The sequence below is a fragment of the Psammomys obesus genome, unplaced genomic scaffold, assembly GCF_907164565.1.
Source record: "Psammomys obesus unplaced genomic scaffold, mPsaObe1.curated_primary_1811, whole genome shotgun sequence".
Lineage (NCBI taxonomy): Eukaryota > Metazoa > Chordata > Mammalia > Rodentia > Muridae > Psammomys > Psammomys obesus.
The window spans coordinates 18,682,140-18,708,237 of record NW_026596117.1 but is presented as its reverse complement, the minus strand read 5'-3'; the positions used below and the strand labels follow the sequence as shown (position 1 = coordinate 18,708,237).

The 26,098-nt window shown below is 41.4% G+C and overlaps 1 protein-coding gene across 1 annotated transcript in view; it reads left to right on the top strand.

The window, feature by feature from the left end:
- Positions 1-26,098, top strand: part of Grxcr1 (glutaredoxin and cysteine rich domain containing 1) — a 105,728-nt gene that overhangs the window by 50,430 nt on the left and 29,200 nt on the right. The window contains exon 2 of the mRNA XM_055629452.1: positions 3,748-3,990. Coding sequence (XP_055485427.1) covers positions 3,748-3,990 — 243 coding nt within the window. The remainder of the gene's footprint in view (positions 1-3,747; positions 3,991-26,098) is intronic.

The following is a 26,098-nucleotide window of genomic DNA, read 5'->3' as shown; positions in this document are numbered from 1 at the left end:
AAGCTTATTTGACATGCTATTAAAATGAATCACTTAACTTATATTGTTATTTCTTGTTAAACAATAATTGGAATATGTCTCAGTGTTTTGAATTTAGCTTTTACTATGTTACGATTTTTTAAAAATTTTGATGAAGAGGCTTTCATTCACATACTGGTGCCAGTTCTACACCTGGAAGTCAGGATTCCCAAATGTAGAGTCCAGCCACATCAATGAGGGATTTATAATGACAAAGAATGCAAAGTTACATTTTTAATTAAATTTTTAATTTTTATATTAATTACAGTTTATTTACTTTTTATCCCAGCTGTAGCCCTTCCCCCATTCACTCCCAATTCTACCCTCCCTCCCTCATTTCCTCCCTGAGCCTCTCTAAGTGCACTGATAGGGGAGGTCCTCTTCCCCTTCCATCTGACCCTAGCTTATCAGGTCTCATCAGGACTGGCAATGTCCTCTTCTGTGCCCTATCAAAGCTGCTCCTCCCTTGGGGTGGGGAGGTCAAAGAGCCAGCCATTAAGTTCATCTCAGAGACAGCCCCTGCTCCCCTTACTAGGGAACCCACTTGGATACTGAGCTGCCATGGGCTACGTCCGAGCAGGGGTTTTTGGTTATATTCATGCATGGTCCTTGGTTGGAGAATCAGTCTCAGAGAAGACCCCTGTGCCCAGATAAATTAAAGAAGCTAAACAAGAAGGAGGACCTGGGGTAAGATGATCAATCCTCATTTTAGAAAGACAAATGGGATGGGCATTGGAAGTAGAAGAAAACACGTAACAGGACAGGAGCCTACCATAGAGGGCCTCTGAAAGACTCTATCTAGCAGTGTATCAAAGCAGATGCTGAGACTCATAACCAAACTTTGGGCAGAGTGCAGTGAATCATACAGAAGGAGTAGTTAATAAGAGCAAAGTTACAATTTGTTCTTCTGCAAGCAGAAGGTCCTGTCCTGCAAAACAAGCTTTTGTTTACAGAAGCAGAAATAGCAGTTGACCTCTTGACTTATTACCTTGCATAAACAACAATTTTGTTAAAGTTGTACAAGACCAGGAAATTACAGAAATCAACCCTTATCAGCCTTTAACATTTGAAGGCCAATTTTGCTTTACAGTTCTCTTAAGCCATCGACACAAGGTTAGCCATCACAGCTCAATGTTACAATTAGACAAAGCTTGTTATACTTGCTGTTCATATTTTTTTATGTATTTTTGTGTTTTATCATTGTCATCATCATCATCATTATTATTATTATCATTTATTACAATTTATTCAGTTTGTATCCTGACTCTGGCCCCCTCCCTCATCTCTTTCCAATCCCACCCTCCCTCTATGCCTCTCCCCTAGTCCACTGAAGGAGAGGTCCTCCTCCTCTTCTATCCAATCCTAGGCTATCAGATCTCATCAGGACTGGCTGCATTGTCTTCTTCTGTGGCCTGGCAAGGCTGCACCCCCCCGCCCCCCAGGAGGAGGTGATCAAAGAGCCTGCCACTGAGTTCATGTCAGAGACAGTTCCTGTTCCCATTACTAGGGAACCCACTTGGAGACTGACTCTATTGGCTATATCTGAGCCGGGGTTTTAGGGCCTTTTCATGCATGGTCCTTGGCTGGGGTATCATTCTCTTCAAGGCCTCCAGGTTCAGTTTGTTTTGACTCTATTTGTTTCATTTGGGAGCTCCTGTCCCCTCCACGTCTTTCTATCTCCCCATTCTTTCATAAAATTCCTTGCATTCTGCCCAAACTTTGTAAGTCTCAGCCTCTGCTTTGATACCTTGATGAGGAGAGTCTTTCAGAGGTCCTCTGTGGTAAGCTTTTGTCTTGTTCCTTGTCTTTTCCTGCTTCCAATGTCTACCACATTTGCCCTTGTGAATGAAGATTGAGCATCTTTCCTAGGGTCTTGCTTGTTTTTTAGCTTCCTTATTGTTTAGCTTCTTTAGGAATATAGATTTTAGTATGTTTACCCTATATCATATTTTTAATAACCACTTATGAGTGAGTATATAACGTGTATCTTTCTGTTTCTGGAATACCTCATTCAGGGTGATATTTTTCTAGTTCCCACCATTTGCCTGCAAATTTCATGATTTCCTTGTTTTTAATTGCTGAGTAGTATTCCATTGTGTAAATGTACCACAATTTCTATATTGTGGGACATTCCTCTGTTGAGGGACATCTAGGTTGTTTCCAGATTCTGGCTATTATGAATAGAGCTTCCTCGAACATGGTTGAACAAATGTCCTTGCTGTATACTTGAACATCTTTTGTATATACGCCTAGGAGTGGTATAGATGGATCTTGAGGTAGCACTATTCCTAATTTTCTGAGAAAGCGCCAGATTGATTTCCAGAGTGGTTGTACAAGTTTACATTCCCACCAGCAATGGAGGAGGGTTTACCTTTCTCCATATCCTGTCCAACATGTGTTGTCACTTGGGGTTTGAGCTGATGGCTTTAAGGTGAAATCTCAGGGTTGTTTTGATTTGCATCTCCCTGATGACTAAGGATGTTGAGCATTTCTTTAAGTGTTTCTCTGCCATTTTATATTCTTCTATTGGGAATTCTCTGTTTTCCCCAATTTTTAGTTGTATAACTTGGTTTGTTGGTGTTTAACTTCTTTAGATCTATATATATTCTGGATATTAGCCCTCTTTCAGATATAGGGATTGTGAAGATCCTTTCCCAATCTATAAGCTATTGGTTTGTTCTGATGACAGTGTTCTTTGCTTTAAAGAAGCTTTTCATTTTCATGAGGTCCCATTTACTGATTGTTGATCTTAGAGCCTGTGCTGTTGGTGTTCTGTTCAGGAAGTTGTCTCCTGTGCCAACGAGGTCAAGTAAGGCTCTTCCCCAGTTTTTCTTCTAACAGGATTAGTGTATCTGATTTTATGTTGAGGTCTTTGATCCACTTGGACTTTAGTTTTGTGCAGGGTGATAAGTATGGATTATTTATTTTTTTAAAATCACCATACAAAGTAATCTATTTTATTATGATCTTTCATTTGCACATATACACATGACTTCTCTCTCTTATTATCTTTCTCTCACACATATCCTTTTTTTTTCAAGACAGGATTTCTCTGTGTAGCCTTGGCTGTCCTGGACTCATCTTATAGACCAGCCTGTCCTCAGATGCACAGGGATCCTCCTGCTTCTGCCTCCCAGAGTTCTGGGATTACACGGGTACATCACTGTGCCCAGTCACTCACCCAGTTTAAAAAAAACATCTGAATATATAGTGCTTCTGTGCAGGTCATGATAACTTGTTGGAATTGGTTCTCTCTTTTCAACATGTGGGTCTCTGAGACGGGACTCAGCTCATCAGGTTTGGTGGCTCGTGCCTGCTGAGCCATCTCACTAGCTCTATTATGCTTTGTTCTTATTCGTCCTGGTCACACGCTGTCCTCTGTCTCTTTCACCACAAAATCAGGCCTTTATGCTTTTATGTCGCATATATTACATCATCCATCTCCGTCTTCTGTCATTTCTTCTGCCCTTTATATATAATAAATAACATACATCTATAATAAATCTAGATTCTGCATATGGCAGGGAATCTCTGTTTTCGTTTGTTGTACTAAAGAGCACATCTCAGTCTTAATCTATGGCTCTGAATCTACAAAGTGCTCATTCAACTTTTGGGAGTGTCTTTAAAGTACAAGACACTTACCCAAAGTTGTTCATTCAAACTGTGCACACAGAGTAAAATGTAAGGAAGTAAAGCAAATATATTTACAGTTCACTGCTTTCTTTTCAGCAACCTTCAGCTGACCTGGAATTTGACCGTGTGGTGATTTATACAACCTGCCTTCGTGTGGTGAGGACAACCTTTGAGAGATGTGAACTGGTTAGAAAGATCTTCCAAAACCATCGGGTAAAATTTGAAGAGAAGAACATAGCTCTGAACGGTGACTATGGGAAAGAGCTGGATGAGCGGTGCAGGCGGGTCTCCGAAGCTCCTTCCCTCCCTGTTGTGTTCATTGACGGCCATTATCTTGGGGTAAGTATGCTACAGAAGAAAACTGGCTTTGCCATATGTCCCACCTCCAAACTGTACAAAAAGATGACTTGTGATATGACCACCCGGACATTTGTTATTCGAGGGAGCTCAGACCAGAGGGCTTGGATTTTTATTTCTTTTTTTATTTTTTATTTTTTTATTTTTTATTTTTTTAAAAATTTTTTATTAATTACACTTTATTCATTTTGTATCCCCCCATAAGCCCCTCCCTTCTCCCCTCCTGATCCCACCCTCCCTCCCCTTTCTGTATGCATGCCACTCCCCAAGTCCACTGATAGGGGAGGTTCTCCTCTCCTTTCTGATCTTAGTCTATCAGTTCTCATCAAAAGTGGCTGCATTGTCCTCTACCGAGGCCTGGTAAGGCTGCTCCCCCCTCAGGGGGAGGTGATCAAAGAGCAGGCCAATCAGATTATGTCAGAGGCAGTCCCTCTTTCCATTACTATGTAACCCACTTGGACACTGAACTGCTATGGGCTACATCTGTGCAGGGGTTCTAGGTTATCTCCACGAATAGTCCTTGGTTGGAGTATGAGTCTCTGGGAAGTTCCCTGTGTTCAAATTATCTTGTTCTGTTGCTCTGCTTGTGGTCCAACCAATGTGCTTCTGTATGGCTCATGCTTGCAGAAATGCAGTGAGATGAAGTCAGTGTAAAACTGCTTTGTTGAATAGTAACACATTCTTGAAATGCTCAGTTAACTTTGCATTCTAAAAACTGACCCAAGTTGAAACTGCATTTTTAGTATAAGTAAAAAAATGGAATATGTATAAGAGAAACTTTGTAAATTTTAATTCTCCATAATCAAATATTCAGTTTCTTGCCCAATGAAACAAAGATCTTATTCCTGAAATGAAGTCTAGAGCCAGAATTTTATCTGATTATTGTTTAATATCATTTTTTGAGTTTTGTAATATGCCAGCGAGACACACATACAGATAAGCAGAATAAACCGACTTCCACAAGAGCAACAAGCATGCCATCTTATTGTTCTTTAAAGAACACTGATAGTGTCGTTAACTCCCTTTGATTTATAAATGCACTTGGGTAAGGCACCCCAGGATGAGAACAAAAATCCTAAGGGGATGTCAATCACTGAATGGTGCAGCCAACCAAAATGATCCCTTATCAGAGATCAAAGACTGTCAAACCTTAGAAGGTTACTTATATCTTTGTCATGCTCAGTATCTGATCTTATTTTATTTTATTTTTTTTTACTTTGAGGGATTGAGAAACATCCATATCAGGAGAGATTTCTGCTTTGTTTCAGGGAGCTTATGATTGCAGCCACAGTTATTAGAGGCAGTCTGTTATCTAAGGGAAAGATAACTGCCAAGAATCCGTGATTATAAAGCTATGGTGACATACAATTTTATTTTAATCAGAACTGAAAAATCACAACATTTTGAAATAGAGAAATTCTGACTTGAAGTATTGATCCTCTACCTATGTGTTTCAGCATATATTCGTAGGTTCCAGCAAACTCTAATAGTGGTTGTGACAGTAGTGCTAAAAATAAGGACAGTGATTATGGTATCTTCCTAGCCTTCTGTTTGTCATATATCTGATCCTTAGGATACTCAGCTCTCAGCCCTCCCTTGGCTCCTGAATAAGAAGAAATGCTGGACTCAGGCAGTCTTATTTTAAATTCCTACTCTGATTCACTTCATATTACATTGGAATGACAATAAGGCTGACCTCATAGGCTGATTGTAAGAACCTGACGGGAAGAACAATCAAGCAGGTTTTCAAGAAATACTAAGAATTTCCCCTTTCCTAAAGTAGTAAAAGCTTTAGATCTAAGTAACATAGGTGGCCAAGGGGACTGGATGGGAGTCTAGGTTATCTCTGTCTGACATCCCAAACTCTTGCTGTGTGCAAGACCTCCTTGAGTACAGAGACTTTGTCATGTAGTTAGCACTTAGAACAGGGCTTGGCATGAACTAGATGCCCCAGTGAATTTACATTGGCAGGCTACATGACTTGGTTAAGCAGCTTCCTCATGTTCCTTTCTTCATTCCCTGACTTCCTCCATAAACAAAGGATATGATATTTTTTGGCACTGGGAGAATGTAACTTATAAGGATTATAGGCTGTGGTTGGGAAGGTAGCTCAGTTGGTAGAGTGCTTGCCTAGTACACACAAAGGCCATGAGTTTTAACCCCAATACTGTTTCTGAGGCAATGTACCAGGCCAGTATACCGGTCTCATCATTTGTCTTTCAGTTGGAGGGACAGAAGGCAATTGCTACAAATGAGGTCAGGACCCTGGCTCTTTCTCAGTCATGTCTTCCCTCTGATCTCTTTACGTGCATGCTCTGCATCTAGGAGACAAAGGCCGCAGGGCGAACTCTGCTGCTTCTGTAATTTCGAGCTGCTGCTCTACACCTGGAGGGAGTCAGGTTCAGAATAAATTGATTAACGGTTCTCCTCCAAACCCAGGCAAACGTTGTTTGAATCAAGATGCAGAGGCGTCAGTGGAATACGTTACACTATGATGGGTTTCTTCTGCACTATTCATGGATCTGAAATGGAAGGATGCCCTCTGCTGGGTTTTGGCAGATTATGAGACATTATTTTCCAAGGAGGAAAATATGGCTGCTGCCCTAGGAAGCTGGTGACTTCTCTAACATCTGCAGTATTTTAAACTGTCATAGGAAACCCTTTAAGGTAGCTTGAAGTTAGTGAGTGAGAGGAATCAGGATATGGGAATCATACACACACACACACACACACACACACACATACACACACACACATTCATATATATATATATATATATATATATATACACATTCATATAGTTAACTTATTTATTTATCTATTTAGGTTCTGGGGACTGAATGAAGGTTTTGGTGCATGTTAAATAATATTCTTCTACTAAAGTGTATTCCCAAGTACTCTGCTTTAATTTTTTAAAATTATTTATTTATTTATTTAATGTATAAGTGCTCTGTATTTATGTACACCTGCATGCCAGAAGAGGGCATCAGATCCTTTTATAGACAGTTGTGAGCTACCATGTGGTTGCTGAGAATTGGACTCAGACCTCTGGAAGATGAACCAGTGCTTTTAACCCCCTAGCCATCTCACCAGCCCCTTAAATTTCTGAGATAGAATCTTGCTAAGTTGTCTTGCTTTATAGCCCAGGCTTGTCTTGAATGATCCAATGATCCTCCTGTTCATGCCTCCAGAGTGTTTAGATCACAGAATTGCATCATTAGGCCCAGCTGTTACACTCTTTTAATATTATAAATTACTACACATGTTGAAAACAAACTTGGGCCTAACTCTCTCTAACCACTGGTTCGAGTTCTTTTTGAAACAGTGAAATAAAAAATGTCCCTTTATCCTCATATATAAAGGGACATTTTTTGTTGTTTATTTTTTAATATTAGTTACATTTTATTCACTTTGTATCCCAGCTGTAGCCCTCCTTCGTTCCTTCCCGATCCCACCCTCCATTCCTCATCTCCTCCCATGCCCCTCTCCAAGTCCACTGACCTCCCCTTCTACCTGACTCTAGGTTATCAGGTCTCATCAGGACTGGTTGCATTGTCCTCCTCTGTGGCCTGGCAAGGCTGCTCCTTCCTCAGGGATGGGATGGTCAAAGAGCCAGCCACTGCGTTCATGTCACAGATAGCCCCTGTTCCCCTTACTAGGGTACCCACTTGGATACTGAGCTGCCATGGGCTACATCTGAGCAGGGGTTCTAGGTTATCTTCATGAATGGTCCTTGGTTGGAGTATCAGTCTCAGAAAAGACCCCTGTGCCCAGAATTTTTGGTTCTGTTGCTCTCCTTGTGGAGCTCCTGCTCTCTCCAGGTCCTACTCTCTCCCCTTTCCCAGCACTCTGCCCAAAGTTTGGTTATGAGTCTCAGCATCTGCTTTGATACACCGCTGAGTAGAGTCTTTCAAAAGCCCTCTGTGGTAGGCTCCTGTCCTGTTTCCTATTTTCTCCTTCTTCCAATGTCCATCCTGTTTGTCTTTCTGAGTGAGGATTGATCATCTTACTCAGGGTCCTCCTTCTTGCTTAGCTTCTTTAGGTGCACAGATTAAAGCAATTTTTATAATAATGTTGGTCTGTTTTCTTCATGCATAGTCCCTTGGACTCTGAGAGTACAGTTCTCATACTCCTGCATATCAGACCACACTGCAGTCTTTAACGGCATCTTGATGTTATTAAATTTTCCAGGTGACTGTCTTTTTGGGTATGACCTCATTTTTCTAGTGGAGTCAAGATTTACTGTATTTTTTAAAATTTTAATTTATTATTTATTTCAATTTATTTATTTTGTATCCCAGCTGTAGTCCCCTCCCTCATCCCCTCCCAGTCCTACCCTCCCTTTCTCTTCTCCTCCTATGCCCCTCCCCAAGTCCGCTGATAGGGGAGGTCCTCCTCCCTTTCCCTCTGACCCTAGCCTATCCTATCAGGACTCTCTGCATTGTCTTCCTCTGTAGCCTGGTAAGCTTGCACCCCCCAGGTGGAGGTGATCAGAGAGCCTGCTACTGATCTCATGCCAGAGAAAGCCCCTGCTCCCTTTACTAGGGAACCCACTTGGATACTGAGTGTATGGGCTACATCCGAGCAGGGGTTTTAGGTCCTCTCTATCCATGGTCCTTGATACTTTAAATGTCTACAATTTATAACTAATGATAGTGAGTTTGGGACCAGTTAAAATTCCTGTAAATTTCACAAGAGCTAGTTCCTAAGGTAAATCTCTTTCCTCTTTTGTTTTTTGATACATTTTATTAGTTTACCTCTAAATAAGCATTTCATATATATATATATATATATATATATATACACACACACACACACACACAGACACCCATATATTCATTTATTTATTTATTGGGCAGTGATTAAGACTTCTTAAATAAGGTGTGTTTGTGTGAGTGAGTGAGTGCATCAGTTTGAAATACTGGTGGCAGTATTTTGTACTTTTAACTTTCCTTCTACAAGTAGTCCAGTGTAGTTCTACCATTAGTCTTTAGATCAGATAGTGAAAACAGCAAAACAATGATGGCTACAACAACACCCTTATAAAGGTCTCAGAATTTTATCTTTAAGATTTGGATGTTAGCTTGTAGTTGGGGCAATTAGATTTTATTAGGTAAATACCCCCCTGCCCCCGAAATTCACAGCATACCATCAGTTCTGTAGGTGGCAGTATTGGGGGTTTTTGGCTACTCTCTGTGGTCTGTTCTTGGCTTGGCTAGAACTGAGTGACCATGGATGGGTTCAGTGGCGATAGTTTGATAGTTTAATTAGCTTGCAGAATGATAGTTTTCCACATGGTCTTTTCATACATATTTTAATTTTGTTTGATTCTCCTGCTGCCTCCCCTGGGTTCCTCTCCTCTCACCTTCCCTCTCCCCCTGTACTATTTCATCCCCTCTATTCTCCATACAAGTTTTCCCAATTGTCTTCCTTGACCTATATCCATTCATTTATCTTTTCTTTCCACTCATAATGGCCAATTTCTGTTATCTTGGTCTTTCACTCAAGTTTATTCCTACCGGAACACACTCATTTAACAGTTTGAGGCTAGGACTCACATGAGTGAGAAGATATGGCATTTCTCTTCTTGAGCCTCGGTTACTGTTCTTCAAATGATTCCAGTTCCTTCCATTTTCTGGAAAATTTCATTTCCCAGTTTTATTTTATTTATTTTTGGTTGAATTCCAATAAATACGTGTAAGACTATTCCATTATCCAGTTACCTATTGATGGATTATCTCGGGTGAGTCCATTGCCTTGCTCGTGGGAATAGAGCAGTAACAAATCTGAATGTGCTAGCTTCTCTGTGGTAGGATACAGAATCCCTTGAGTGCATAGCCAGGAGTGGTCTAGCTGGGTCATATGGCATTTCTGTTCTTAGCTTTTGTGGAAAATTCTCATACGTCCTTTACAGTCTCTCCTGTATCCCGCTCTTGCATGTCAAACATGGCAAAGGGCCTGCCAGCAGAGAAAGGAGGCCAGCCCCAGGGCGCAGGCAGCTCTGAGCCCTCTGCATGTCACCTGTGACTTCAGTCCACTGATTTAAATAGGACTTGTAATCAAGTCCAGGTGGATGACAGAAATGGACTGTACCTCCTTACAGTAGGGCTGTCTGGACCTATAATACACTATGTCTCTGAGCATACAAGAAATGTGTGAACATTTGTGGTCATGCCTGCAAGAAATTAGAACTTTGCTCTATTTAATCCTAGGCTTTTGCTTGACCCAAATGTGCTCACTGTTGCCCTGCGTTTTCAGGTTGAAGGACTGATTCAACCTGATTGAGCAAAGCTGTTGAAAATGTCTGAACTCTCACATGCCCATAAATGTGTTTGTGTTTGGTACTGGAAACCCAGGTTTGTGGGTGTAAATGAAATTCTCACATTTTGACAGTGACACATCATTAACTTACAACTTTTTTTTTTTCAGTTCTATAATGCTACCAGTAGCATCCTGCTGTAACTTTAGCCAAATCTTCATTTTCAGCCTCACACTTTTACCTGCTCATCCTCCTTTCCCTCTAGTCTCATTCTCGAAGGAGGAATGCAAAAGGAAGAAATGCAAATTTCACTTCCTCTCTGATTTTAGTGTGTGTCTCTGTGTACTTATTGGCGTGCAAATGCACATGCTTGCATCCACAGGCGGAGGACTGAGGTCAACCACTGTTGTCCCTGCTTCAGGAATGCTGCCAACTTTTCTCTCTTTCTTTTTCACGTGTGGTGTCTCACTGTCTGGAAACTCGGGCTGGCTGGAGAGTGAGCTCCGGCCAGATATTTGCCACTGCTTCCCTGTGCTGGCCTTCTTATGTACACTCCACTGTGACATGGGATCTGAGGCTCAAACTCAAGTTGTCTTGCTTGCATGCTGTCTTAGTCACTGTTCCCTTGCTGTGAAGAGACACCACGACCTGACAACCCCTGTAAGAGAAAACATTTAATAAGGGGCTTGCTTACAGTTTCAGAGGCTGTAAGCCGAGAGCAAGGCAGCAGAAATAGCAGACATGGTGATGGCGTAAAGCTGAGAACTGCATCTTGATTTGCAGGCAGAGAGAGTGAGATTTGGTCAGGCACTGGCTTTTGAGCCTAAAAGACACCCCTCCCCCACCCCCAGTGACACACTTTCTCCAACAAGGGCATACCTCCTAATCTTTCTAATCCTATTAAACAGTTCCACTCCATGGTGACTGCGTTTTCAAATATATGAGCCTTTGGGGGTCATTCTTATTAAAACCACCGCACATGTGGCAAAGCTAATTGAGCCGTCTCTGCAGCCCAGTGCCTAAATTCTTGCTGTGATTTATCACACGAGCTGCTGCAGTCAACGTAATGTTTTAAAAAGTTAGGTCAGTTAGCGCTTTGAAACCTGTTAATGTACAATTCAGGTATTTGCTCCCGAAACTTAATGCCAGTTGAAAGGTTTTTTTGAGGAAGGAAGATGTAGTATTCTAAATTACAAGAAAGGAAACAGCTTCACCCACGCAGTGTATCTTTAGTATATTTTCTGACTCTGTCATTTTGCACATCAAAACACCTTGTCCCAGTAGCCCAGGATTTTGTTCCTCTTAACTGCTGTAGTTCACTGCATGGCTGGATACTTGTGAAGTGCCTGGTGGTCCATTACTTAATACTCTACAGAATGTGTGAAAGCCTCAGGTTTACGTTGGTGCACTGCGTTTGTCCACAGCAAAAATCCAATGCAGCTGTGCCTGTTTAGAACTGGGCTGCAAATTAATGAGGACATACGTCACGCCATAGGATAGAGTCCCCGAGGAAGCAAATCATGTGCTTCTTAATTTAGATATTGGTTCCTATTTTCAGTCTTGCTGGAGAAGAAAAGTACGCGTGCATTATACGTGTAAGCTTCGATTTTTTAATTTTTTAATTTTAATTTTTATTAATTACACTTTATTCACTTTGTATCCCCCCATAAACCTCTCCCTCCTCCCCTCCCAGTCCCATCCTCCTTCCCTTTCTCACACATGCCCCTCCCCAAGTCCACTAATAGGGGAGGTTTTCCTCTCCTTCCTTCTGATCCTTGTCTATCAGGTCTCATCAGGAGTGGTTGCATTGTCTTCCTCTGTGGCCTGGTAAGGCTGCTCTCCCCTCAGGCAGAGGTGATCAAAGAGCAGGCCAATTAGTTCATGTCTGGGACAGTCCCTGTTCCCCTTACTAGGAAACCCACTTGGACACTGAGCTGCCATGGGCTACATCTGTGCAGAGGTTCTAGGTTATCTCCATGCATAGTTCTTGGTTGGAGTATCAGTCTCAGAAAAGACCTCTGTGCCCAGAATTTTTGGTTCTGTTGCTCTCCTTGTGGAGCTCCTGTTCTCTCCAGGATTTACTGTTTCCCACTTCTTTCATAAGATCCCCTGCACTCAGCCCAAAGGTTGTCCATAAGTCTCAGCATCTGCTTTGATACCCTGCAGGGTAGAGCCTTTCAGAGGCCCTCTGCGGCATGCTCCTGTCCTGTTCCCCGTTTTACCCTTCTTCTGATGTCCATCCTTTTAGCTTTTCTGAATGGGGATTGAGCGTAAGCTTAGATTTTAAATCATATCTAAAGTGTGCGAGATACTTTCTTTCAACCCTACAAAACAAATCAAATTCACGAATATAAGTAATGTGAATGGAAATTAATAGGGAAAATTTCTAGGCATCCATTTCCAATCAAACTTGAAGTCAGTATCTCAATGAAGAAAAGTGTTATTGGTAAGAAACACAGTTTTGGCTCTAATGGGTCAAGATTTGGTGTCTTCTCAGCCACCAGAGGGCTCTCTCACAACATAACAAGCATGAAATACATGAGAAAACAATTAGAAAAATCATGTGTAATACATCTTTCTTTAGATCTAAATGAAAAAAAACGTGTTCTAAATATACAAATTACAATTAAATTTCAAATCCAGATTTCTTTTCAAGAAAAAAAGGCAGAGTAGGAATAACAACTTTTAACTGTTCAAAACCTTTAAAAATAGTAAACGCTTTATAACCCGGGACTTCATTCTGGGTCAAACTTTTATACCATCCATTTGTCTTCTGACTGGGAAATTAAGGAAAGTGTGTGCTTTGTCTCTGAGAGTTTCTGGCCCTTAGGACTCATTTTGTGTAAACAGATTGTTTGGTACTGGGATACTATGCGTGATTACAGTTGAGCAAATACCTTACTCAGGGATTTAGCAAACTACATCCTCTGAGTCCAGTTGCAGGCTTCCTTCTGTGTGTTGTGCTTTTGTTCTGTTTTGGTCTGCCAGTTTGATTGAGCTCAACTCAAAATACCCCTCTCTCCCAAAAACAAAACAGCAACAAAAGTTAAGCTCAAGATCTGGCCATATGTTTTATCTTATCAAATTTAAAGAACAAGTGTAATGAGTAAAATGGAGCGTGCCGTTTAGTCAGAAGTGGTCCGTGGGCTCCTTTGAGAGCTTCCTCTTTAGATGTGACCTGTAGGAAGCCAGCAGGGGCTGGTATTCATGCCCCCCACTCCCCAGGGGCCGGTAAGTGCATTCCTTTGTTTTGACTTTCAGCTCTGCTCCCTGATTCATCTTGCCCATCTGAGGCATTAAGGAGGCTGGATGAGGAGGTTTGCTTTTTCAAATTAATCTCTGTAGTGCCCTAATAGCTTCTGTCTCCTTTCCTTTGGGGGCCATGATGGAAGCGAAACAGATTTCAAACTCGCCTCCGAATGCAAACCACGGCTTCCATTCTATACCCTTTATTGTATGCCACATATGTTTTCCCTTGAAAGACTTAAAAAAAGAAACAAAAAAGGTTCAGTGGAGTAACTTGAAGAAACTCTAAACCGAATGTCTGAACCTCTTTCTGGCAATCTTATGTCATCTGGGTCTCTCTGGCACCTGCTAGCGCTCCGTGTGGAGTGGCATCTCCATCTTTTTGCATAGTCTGCCCTGCACCTTAAAATTAATCATTTTGAAAACCTGGAGTGAACAAACTGCCTGGCTGCTTGGCAAATAGTGAGCACTCTTGGTGTACACTGCACTGTGAAATGTTCTAGATAGTCCAAAGACTTAAACGCACAGTTCCTCCATCCAGGCTACAAAATAAAGAGCGTGTGGTGTGGGGTGATGAACACACACACTGCCCCACTTGGTACTTTGCTGTCTGTGGTATAAATGGGCTAAATCATGGGCTAGAGGAGGGAGACATTGTTTTTTCTCTTTCTGCCTTTCTCTTGGGCTAGAGGAGGGAGACATTGTCTTTTCTCTTTCTGCCTTTCTCTTTCTTTTCTTCGTTTATTTATTTAGCAACAGGGATTCTCTGTGTAGCCTTGGCTATTCTGGACTCCCAGTGATTTCCCCACCTCTGCCTCCGTGAGTGGGATACATATTTTAACTAGGAACATTAAGGAAGATGCCTAGAAGGAGGTAGCGTTTGGGCTGTGCTTTGTAACATGCATAAGACTGTAATGAGTGGGTGATTATGCGTTCCTGGTCCTACTTTTCCTCACCTGAGTGTTCAGGAGATAATAATTATTGCTGTGCTTGATTAGTAAAGATCCTTGGTTCTCTCTAACTCTTACACTTGGTGCTGGGAAACATCTAGATGATGAAACCTATGATGGAGAACATCTAGCAACTCAGAGATTTTTTTTTTTATGGACTTCCTAAACAACATATATCTATACAAAACATCAGTATTTAAGTAAAAGAAAATAATAAACAAACAAAAAAAAACCCCCATTTTGTTAGATTGTCCTGACACAGAACAGATGGTTACAATCACTTTCTGTTGTATCTAACCTTCCACAGGGGCTGTGAAATCAAAGGCTAAAAGCTTCAGAGTCCCTTTCTACCCTCTCATGGGGACCCAGGGATAGTTTACATTCATTGGAGTGTGCTGTGGCCTGGAGCTTGGAAAGAGCTAGGCTTGAACTTCAGTCTTCAGATTTTCCCTTGAGTGATTCCAGAGAGCGGGTGGGGCCGGAACCTGGAAACTCAGGGGAAGTTGGGTTCTCTTAGCAGCAAAATATTCGCTGAGAACCTGGCCTTTGTTGTCGGTTGAGCTGTCACTGGGGGAAATAGGACAAGACCTATATTCCACGAGTTTTACAAGTCAAAATGAGAAATAAATCAATTCCCTTTTCTCACTCACAGGCACTGATATGGAACAACCCAAGATCCTAGGTATTTCTTAGACAAAGGGTACAATAAAAATGAAAATAAAGTCTGTCAGGAAGATTGCCATGTTCAGACATGCCAGGGACAAGACTCAGGTTAAAGAGCAGTTTTCCACTATAATCTTTCAGTGTCAAAAGAAATACTACAGCTTGTTCTATTAAAATTATCAGCTTAATATAAACATAGAGTAAAATGTTCAGTTACATTTTCCGTCAAAGAAAACAGCCGTTGTATCTGCACTTCCTTCCATCGCTGAATGACCTGACATTTTGTGAAGTTGCCAGTTAATATGAACACGAGAACCTATTATACTGAACGGGACCTTTGGAGAACTTAGAAGTCACATAAGGTGTGTTGTTTTCATTTACCAGAAATCTGCACCAAAGACTGGAAAAGATCCATGTGATGTCAATATGCAACTTGATATTTATCAGAATATGATCAAGTTACCATGAGAGGAGGGAGTGGTGGATGTGAGCGTTGTAAGGGAAGGCTTCTGGACACGCTAGGCTGGAATCTGGAGGGTCAGGTTTTGAGGGCTTGGTGTGCAATGGGGTTTACATGGCAGAAGTAGGCCAGCTGGGGCAGGGCTTTGAGTATTCCCGCCTGGCATGGCTGCTAGTCCTCTCCTTTGGTTCTGGTCTGTGTTGCTGTCGTGTGAACAGCAGCATGGTTTCTATCTGTGGTGGCCACCCCACCCCTGCTATCATCCATTCTTTTTGTGATGGGCTGAAACTGTCTGAAACAGGGAGCTGAAAGAGATCTTCCTTCCCTTGAGTTTCTTTTGTCAAGCACGTCATCGGAGCCACGAGTTAGGCAGCTAACACAGAGAGTAGAAACCCAGTCATTCCTTCACAGCCCATCACTTTGCAGATAGAGTGAATTTTTCTACAGATGTGGTCTCATGTGTGTGATTCCATTACCCTTTGCTTTATGTTTACAAAGGGGTCAGCCATGAGCTACCTCTGTTACATGAAGCTGGTAGGCCTTGTTTATTTGCAGTAGATCCAGACTCTTTTAGAAAATGATACCGGGACCCTTTACTTCCCAGCCACTGTAAGCAGCCTTAGAAAGGATCTGAGACTTTAACATTTTCAAATGGTTTTATAATTTTTTTAATTTTATTTTTTCTTATCAGTTACATTTTATTAACTCTGTATCCCAGCTGTATCCCGCTCCCTCATTCCCTCCCAATCCCACCCTCCCTCCCTCATCTCCACTGTGCCCCTTTCCAAGTCCACTGATTAGGGAGGACCTCCTCCCCATTCATCCAATCCTGTTTTATCAGGTATCTTCAGGACTGGCTGCAAAGCCCTCCTCTGTGGCCTAACAGGACTGCTCCTCCCTTGGGGGGTGGGGAGGTCAAAGAGCCAGTCATTGAGTTCCTGTTAGAAATAATCCTTGTTCCTCCACTGCTGGTGGGAATGTAAACTGATACAACCACTCTGGAAATCTATCTGGCGCTTTCTAAGACAATTAGGAATAGTGCTTCCTCAAGACCCAACTATACCACTGCTAGGTATATACCCAAAGTTTGCTCAAGTACACAAAAGGGATATTTGCTCAACCATGTTTATAGCAGCATTATTTGTAATAGCCAGAACCTGGAAACAACCCAGATGTCCATCAACGGAGGAATGGGTACAGAAATTGTGGTATTTTTACACAATGGAATACTACTCAGCAATCAAAAAGGAGGAAATCATGAAATTTGCAGGCAAATGGTGGGATCTAGAAAAGATCATCCTGAGTGAAATATACCAGAAGGAGAAAGACAAACATGGTATATACTCACTTATATAGACCTATAAGATATGATAAACATAATGAAATCTATACACCTAAAAAAGATAATCAAGAGAGCGGACATGGGGTAAGATTATCAATCCTCGTTTTGAAAGACAGATGGGATGCGCATTGAACATATGACAGGAGTCTACTGAGCGCATTTGAAAGACTCTAACTAGCAGTGTTTTCAAAGCAAAGACTCATGACCAAACCTTTGGCAGAGTACAGGGAATCATAAGAAAGAAAGGGAGTTAGTCTGATGAGGAAAGGGTAGGAGCTCCACAAGGACCAAATATATCTGGGTACAGGGTCTTTTCTGAGACTGACATGCAACCAAGGACCATGTATGAATGTAACCTAGAACCTCTGCTCAGATGTAGCCTGTGGTAGCTCAGTAACCAATTGGTTTCCCATAGTGAGGGGAACAAGGACTGTTTCTAACAGGAACTCAATGACTGGCTCTTTGGCCTCCCCACCCCCCAAGGGAGGAGCAGTCCTGTTAGGCCACGGAGGAGGGCTTTGCAGCCAGTCCTGAAGATACCTGATAAAACAGGATCGGATGAATGGGGAGGAGGTCCCCCCTATTAGTGGACTTGGCAAGGGGCACGGTGAAGATGAGGGAGGGAGGGAGGGACTGGGAGGGAATGAGGGATCGGGACATGGCTGGGATATAGAGTTAATAAAATGTAACTGATAAGAAAAAAAAAAAAGAAATAGTCCTTGTTCCCCTCACTTTTTAAAAGGCATGTACTTTAAAAAAAATATTTGCCTGGGCATTCTAGAATAATTAAGATTGTACTGTTGCTCGTCTCTGCTTTAGCAGTTTCACCTTCCTGCCATACGATTCTTGTGTCAGTAATCTAGAGACATCAGAACAGAATGCCACAGACGGGCAGCTTCAACAATAAATCTGGAGAATCAAATTCCAAGATTAAGATGTCATCATTTCTGCCTTCTAGAGGTGTTTCACATGCATTCATTCCTCTTAGAAGCACACTAATGTTACTGGGTTAACTTTCAATTTCTGAACTAATTTAGCTCAGTTATCTCCTTACAAGCCCTGTCTTTGGTGGCTGGAGAGATGGCTGGATGAGTAAGAGGGTTTAAGCAGAAGACCTGAGTTTCCATGTACTCATATGCTCCATAACACTGTGGAGTTGAACACAGTGCTAGCAGCAGAGGCAGGAGGATCACAGGACTCGCTGGCTGCCAGCCCAGCTCCCGGTTCAGTGAAAGACGCTGTCTCCAAGGAACAAGGCAGAAAGTCATAGGGTAGGGCACCTAATGTCCTCCTCAGACCTCTGCATGCACACAGGCTTATGCACTCACATGCATGCTTGCACAACACACACGCACACACATGCCCCTGTCTTCACATAGAGTTTGTCCCATTCTGTTTGTATGACACGCTTGAAGCTGTGGCCCTCATGAACAAAAGAAGCCTTAAAGCCTTTAGCTCACAGTTCTAGAAATTTAAAAGCACACTGCCTGCTCAATTGGAAGGGTAACATGCCAAGATTAGCCCTAACCCTGAGGGTAGGCTCTCTTTTATATAATGACACAATTCTTGGGGAACAAATCTGTGTCTGAGAGACCAGATCCACTCCCTCGAGGCAGCATCAACGCCCTCACGAAGCCCCCATGACCTTACACCGGTTTCCATCTCTCAGAGTATCATTACCACAGTGGAGATGTAGGTAGAGAGATTGGTTTGTAGGAAGAGAGAATGGTTTTGTGTGGGGAATGCATGACAATGCTGGTATACCCGGGTCAGTTTGTTAGAGTTGTTTCTTTCTTTCCACCACTGGGGTGCCACCATGGAGCAAACTCAGATCTTGGGCCTGGCAGCAAGAGCTTTACCAGCTGCCATCTTGCTGAGCTCTCTTTTTATCTTCCCACATTCTCTCCTCCTGTTAACAAATAAGAGGCCTTCTCTATTCTCTTAGAACATTGGTTCTCAACCTTCCTAATGCTGCGACCCTCATGTCCCTCAGGTCGTGGCGGCCAAAAATTTCATGGCTACTTCATAACTGTAATTTCACTACTGTTACGAATCTGATAGGAGACCCTCGAGGGGTCGCAACCCGCAAGTTGAGAAATGCTGTTTTAGAGCGCTCCTCCAAACCCCAGGTCTCTAAAAGCACCATCATCCACATGTAAGCACTTAAACTATTTTTTCTTTCATGTATAGGATACTTCCTGAAAGAAACTAACACCAGCTGTAGAATAGTATACTTCTTTATATTGTATTAATGATTCCTAAATGATTTCAGTTTGTACAAAGCTTTGAGTTAATAACTGAAGAAAATAATTGCTTGAAAACGTCAAAAGCTTCCAAGGAAGCCCAGTTCAGACTAGTTCTAAGGTAATTTTTGGCTTTGTAATTAATTGACTCTATTCCAGCCTTTATAATTTCCTGCCTCTTGTCTTGCTAGGATACTTCTGATGTTCACTGTGCAATTTCTTGAATTATTAGTTCATTTTTCCTAAGAAATGAAAACTCATTTATGTGAACCTATCTCCTTTCATGATGCAAATGGACTTGAACTGTCACATCTTAATTTTCATTGTAATTAGGGTCATTAGAAATTTTGATTTGTTTTTCCTCTTTAATATAAAAGTGTTCCAGAGTATTAATTTACAAGAAAGTGAATGGTTTTATTTCGTGGTAATTAATTATAACTTTATTGCATTATGGATCAGACAATATGACCCATGGGGTGCTTATTGTTCGGGATTTATTGATGTTTTTGTTGTAGTCTAAACACGGTAAAGTAGTTTTCATAGAACTTTCATAGAATTTTCATAGTCCTTTGCAAAGTATGTGTTTCTTTTATGTTCGTCTGCATGCATATGCATGTCAAGCCCACATCTTTTCAATTCTATCTATTTTGTTTTTGTGTTTTTGTGTAAAAGCGTCTCCTGCATTTGTTCTGTCAAACTGATTTCTCCGTCTTTCACTCATCATCTTCCTCATCTTAGGAACTTTTTGGACACCTGTGCCGTATACATAGAAATATTCAAGTATTTTAGTCTATCGCTACTCCCCAGCATCAATTTTCTTTGTCTAAAACAAAAATAGTAACAACAATTCCTTGTTGTTAGACACTAATATTTCCAGTAGGGCTGTTTGCCTCATAGCTAACGCTGGATGTGAAATATTGCTGCTACGGGATTGTGTTCTCCCAACAACGCAAAACCGATGAGAGCACACTTACAGGAAAACCGTTTAGCAATGCAATTCATGTTTCTGCCTTGGACAAGTTACACAAGATACTTTTGTAATAACTTTAAACACACCTTTGCATATGCGTTTTCAAACGTGGAGACGATCCACTTAAAGGGCTTCTTGAGAGGCTACCTCTTTTGTCTAGAGAGGGAGGAAGCAGTGTGCTGTGTAAATTTTCCTGTTTTAGACTTTGCTGGGAATAGAGAGTTGCACTACTTACCAGTCACCAGCAGGAGGCGCTATATTCCCACAGCTGCTCAGAAAAGACTTCGAAAGCCATGCACTGGGGCAAACAGCTGAGTTGGTAGCTTTGAGGAAAAGCCGTAAGTGGTGCGAGTCTTGTTAAACTGAGAGTGCACTGGAGCCTGAAAGAGAATTCATAGTATAAGAATGCTAGTCTCCGCATTAATAAAACGAATTAGTAGATCAGGCAATACATGCCAAAAGTGTGACGATCTTTCCCATCTAAGGAAAGGAGGAGCATGTCAAAGCCCTGGATAAGTTCGTCAGTTAAACGGAATATCGTGTTTGAAGAATTACAAGAGTTGTTCATAGAACTGTAATAGCAAAAATTCTTCAGCCGGATCATGACAAGGTTCTATGGACTCTGAGGACTCCGCGGTGCTTCAGACCAAACTATGGAACTCGGAAGTGATGCCTCAAATGATATTCCCCAGGCTTAAGCAAACACTTCAAACATAAAACACCGCAAACCTTTAGATTTCTTCATCATGCTACTTTCTCAAAGATAGCTCTTTAATAAATCAGGAGCCCCTTTTTTGGTAAGCCTGTTGTTTGTCACAATAGAAGCATGCAGGTCAGGCAAATCACACATTTTAAATTATGCTTTTAAAGACAAAATTTAGGGGTCAGAATGACTTCCTTAGAAGAAAAATTACTAAGGAAGTGAAGTGGAAATTTAATTCGGTGAATAAATCCTGTTTTAGATGTAGCACCGCCGAAACACATCTCAAACAGAGTTATAGCCCTCAGTCCTTGTGACTTGTGTCTTTTTTTCTGCTGTGGCTAATCCTGTCTGATTAAAAGTATACATTATGGCAGGGTAGAAATAGCTTTGGTTACAAAATGACAGGGAACAAAGCAAAGCCATAAATTTCAACATCCAGTGTGGTTTTATGAGCCTAATAAGTCATCTTTAACTTTGACCTGAAGTTGCTTGGAGAATAAATCATCCTAGATTTTCTAACTTGTGGTTTTAATGTATGGGAAGAAATCTTGATGTGTAAATGTTCTGTGCATTTTGAAGACACACTGTGCAATTCTAGTCAGCCTATGGATGTTTATTTGAGATCAAGTTTTATTTATTTATTTTTGTCTCCAAATCATAGCTCAGTAGTCACTTCCTTGTGAATTTATATAGCAAACTCAGAAATGTGGTGTGTGTAGATTTATTATAGAGCGCTAGCTAGCATCCTTAATTATGACGTTATAAAGACGGCTTTGTGATATATGTTCAAAATTGCAATTACAGAAGTTGCCAAAATAATATACTGCTTGTATAAAAGTATAATCATCAGTAAATGCCACAAATTTCAAGTCAGTGCATTAACAGAATGCCAGTTGGTTACAGTGTATTCACAATATACAGACGTGTGTCTCTGCCTCACCATAATAAGAACACCTTTGGCCACAATCTCTCTCTCTTTTTTTAACTTTTATTAGTTACACTTGATTCACTTTGTATTCCCCCATAATCCTCCCCTCCTAATCCCATCTTCTTTCCCGCTTCTTCACCCATGCCCCTCCCCAAGTCCACTGATAGGGGCGGTCCCCCCTCCTTCCTTCTGATCTTAGTCTATCAGATCTCACCAGGAGTGGCTGCATGGCTACCATCTCTTAAAGCATAAGTACATTATATCTTCCTGAATGGTGTTTACTTCTCTTTCTTTCCATCCACATTAGCTCAGTCTCTTATTGTGTAGCTAGTACACTTTGACAACCTTTTCAAACTTTAAGTGATCTGCGTGTAAAAGCATTCTTTAATAAAAGGAAATGATCACCCATATCCATCTACGCCTTTTGGGTGGATAATGTCTTGTAATAGGCTTGAATTGTATTTATTTTTCTTTGCTGTCTATGAGAAATTTCAAATACTTGGTGAGGTTTCTTTTATTTACGAAATAGATTGGCAAATTTCTGATTTCATTGAGTCAAAATCATATTTGCTTTCACAGGTTGTGTCCTGGCTAACATTCAAATTCCAAATAAATTCAACAGGAAGAGAGAACAGTAGAAACATGGAGCCGATTCTACAGATTTTGAATTCACATTCATTTGGTTTTGAGTTTCTGCACATTCTGATTCTGAGCCTTGACCTAAAGATCTCGCTGCCCTTCAGGCTTCAGTAGTTCCTAGAAGGAGCAAGATGACCATATGGAGGTTGGAAGTGCATCTTCTATCATCTGTCCCTTAGCTTTTGAGACAGGGTCTCTAACTTAGCCTAGCCTCAGCAATTGGTTGGCTTGGGTAGCCAGTGAGTTCTAGAGATCTGCTTCCCTCCACTCAGCTAGCACTGGGGATAAAATGCATATCACTAGGTCTCTCTCTCTCTCTCTCTCTCTCTCTCTCTCTGTGTGTGTGTATGTGTGTGTGTGTGTTGGTGGGTTGTGACAGTACATTTATTAATGAAAAGTCAGGTTGAAGAGATTCTAAGAGAGGCAGACCCATGCCCATTTTCTTTATGTGGTGCTGGGGATCTGATCTCAGGTCTTATGACGCAGCACCTTACCCACGGAGCCTTTTCCTCATTATTCCAAACTCACATTTAAAGTAGAAGAGGTTAGCCCTTATTTAAAGCTCCCATTTCCTGACTGTGCCATAGCAAGGACCCCGCTGAATACTTTTCATGCAGGATCTTACTGGGTCTCTCTCGACTTTTATGAGGAAAGTGTTATTACACTCTAGTTTTGCAAAAAGAGGGTCGTGAGGGGTACCTTGTAGAGCATTGTTCTCTGAGCAAAGCAGCCACTATCTTCAAGAGATGAGCTGTGCCTGCTCACAAGCGTTCGTCACCATGAGTTTGACATTCCCCCACAGAAAGATGGGCCTATTGGCTCCCACCCATGTTTTTAGTCTCTCCACCCAGACATTTGTATGCAATTTGCTCTCAGATGCATGACCCACATTCTTGGGAGGTAATCGGGTGCACAGTCTGAGAAAGGTTAACAGAAGGGGGCTCTAGTTTTATGGGTAGGAAGCCATCATTTATTCTAGGAGAAGACTTCTACAGAAGCTGCATTGGGGTCACACACACACACTCTTGCTGAATACTGAAGGATTACTGAATTTTTTATCCACGTCCTAATAATCTCATTGGTTTCCAAGGTAAATTTAGATAGAATTTTACTTTGGTTTGTTCTCGAGATCTTATAAGGAGGGAAGGCTTAACGTCTGTTTTGAAGGGTCAGGGAATTTACTGAGCAGTCTCTGGATGGAAAGTAAAGGAACAAAACTGAGAATAAGATTTTCTTAGCCACAGTCTATAATCCTAGCCTCAGAATTTAACTATGCTTCTTTCCCCTGGGTGTCCTTTGTAAAAAACCCAAACAATATCAACAACAAACTAGCAAACACGGCCTGCCCAAGAAATTTTGTTATTAACATAAAAATAAACTTGTCTTGGAAATTCTACTCTGTTAATCTCTTCATTTTTATTTATATAACAGTGTGCTCTATGGACATGTAACTGAGTGGAGTGTAACAGGAAAAGGCAGATATGGAAATGATGTTTCTTTAAAGACCGTATTACAGACATACTGAGAATGATAAGTTAAAAAAATTCAATGGTTTGATACAAAGTCATCAAAATGGACAAGATTTTGCAAAGAAAAACAAGGGGGTTGGCAAGATTGCTCAGTGGTTAGTTAGGATGTGTTCTAGTTAGTGATCAGCTGTCAGCTTGATGCAGCCTAGAGCCATCTGAAAGGCGAGGAATTGCCCAGCTCAGTTTGACTGGTTGGCACCCAGTGAGGAGTGCCTTGATTGCTAACTGGTGTAGCAGGGTCCAATGCACGTGTGCAACGCCGATCCCTAGACAAATAATCCCGAACCGTATTTAAAAAAAAAGGAGACGAACGTGACAGGACCCTGGTGCCAGCTAGTGAGATGCGTCTACTTTGGCTTCCGGTTTAGCTCTTTTGTTGTGAAATTCCTGGTCAGAGATAATGATGTTAAATGGAATAGCAAGCAGGTCTGCCTTCTAGCTCATGATTGAACTCTTGCCCCGAGTTCCTTCACTGATGGACCTGCAAGATAAGAATCACATTTGTCAGAGCAACAGAATGAAACTAGAACAGCACATACATGCTGGGTTGTCATGGCAACCTGCTTGTAGTTCCAGCCTTAGAAGGCTGAGACAGAGCAAGCCAGTAGCAAGATTAACCACACTGCTTAGCTCTGGGTTTGACTGAGAGACTTTGCTTCAATAAGATGGAGGAAGAAAACAGAAGAAGATTCCTGATATCACCCTCAGGCTTCCACATTTATGTACACAGACTTGTGCTCTACACATGCAAGTATGCACAAAACACACACACACACACACACACACACACACACACACACACGGGAAAAGAAAGAAAGGAGGAAGATTTCTCATGGATCTAGGTGTAAAGCCTTCAGGACTTTCCTCTGGTTAGGCTTTTCCTGAGTCAGAAACATCTATGTTCCTGATGTTTCCTGGGTTCTAATTTCTCCCTAATGCAGAGGGTCTTGCTTCAGGAAAAAAAAAAAAGAGTCTTTGAAAATGTAAGTTTGAACAGAAAATTTGTCTTTCAACATTTTGATTCTTGGTGATAGATAATGGTTAGAATTTTGTACTTCACAGATGTTTTTTGAGAGGTGACTTAAAGTAATAAAGTGGTGGGAGAATTAGCATATTTAGCTTTCCCAGCTAGGAAACACAGTTTATTTTATTGATTTGCTTATGTTAGACCTCTTTAAGTTGTCATAAAATACTTTGAGTCAAGAGAACATAGAAACAAATGACATAATGGAAGAACAATCTAGATGCCAGATGCCAGGTAGGCTATGGCTGATGCGAGACAAAAGATTTCATCCTCAGCCCAAGGATTCTTACAAATTCTTGAGAGTGAAGGGGGCTCAAGGGTTTTGAGTTCTTAGGATTGCTTGTACCTTGGGTGTATCTCCTGTTTATGCTGTTCTTTGTGTGATGCCTTTGCAGTATGTATGACTGCTTAAATTTTATTCATGATCTGGGGGTGGGGAGGGAACTAGCAGAGATAGAGACTTGTATTCTAACACAACTTGTAGGTACCATGATCTTCATAGAGGACATTTTTGGCTGCAGGGCTTATTCAGCTTTCTTCATCCCTGCATTACCCTGTCTCATTACTGAACTCTTTTACATCCTGCATAGAGACACACACGGACACATGCATGCACACACACACACACACACAAATACAACCACACACACATACACAGGCATTATGCACTCTTGCTATGATTATACTGGTACCAAAGGATGGAAAGAGGCAGTAAAAACTCTATTCGCAATTCATACTTTGTGAGTCGTATTGCATGGACTGTATGCAACTCCGTCCTTCACTTCAACTCCTCTCTCCTTCTCAGAGACAACTGCATGCCTTTCCGCCGCAGCCACATCTCCCTCGTGTACCTACAGCAAGTCTCTACTTTCCTATTTACAGTCTTATTCTTATTCTTGTATTTTTCTTGAGGAGGAGAAGGAAAAGCTCATAACATCGGACTACATGGTAACAGCATAGAATCTGATCCTAAACTCTGCAAAGACTCTCTCTCTCTCTCTCTCTCTCTCTCTCTCTCTCTCTCACACACACACACACACACACACACACAACCTCCTGCAATTTATTTTACCTATCTATTTGTCTGTCTATCTATCTATCTATCTATCTATCTATCTATCTATCTATCTATCT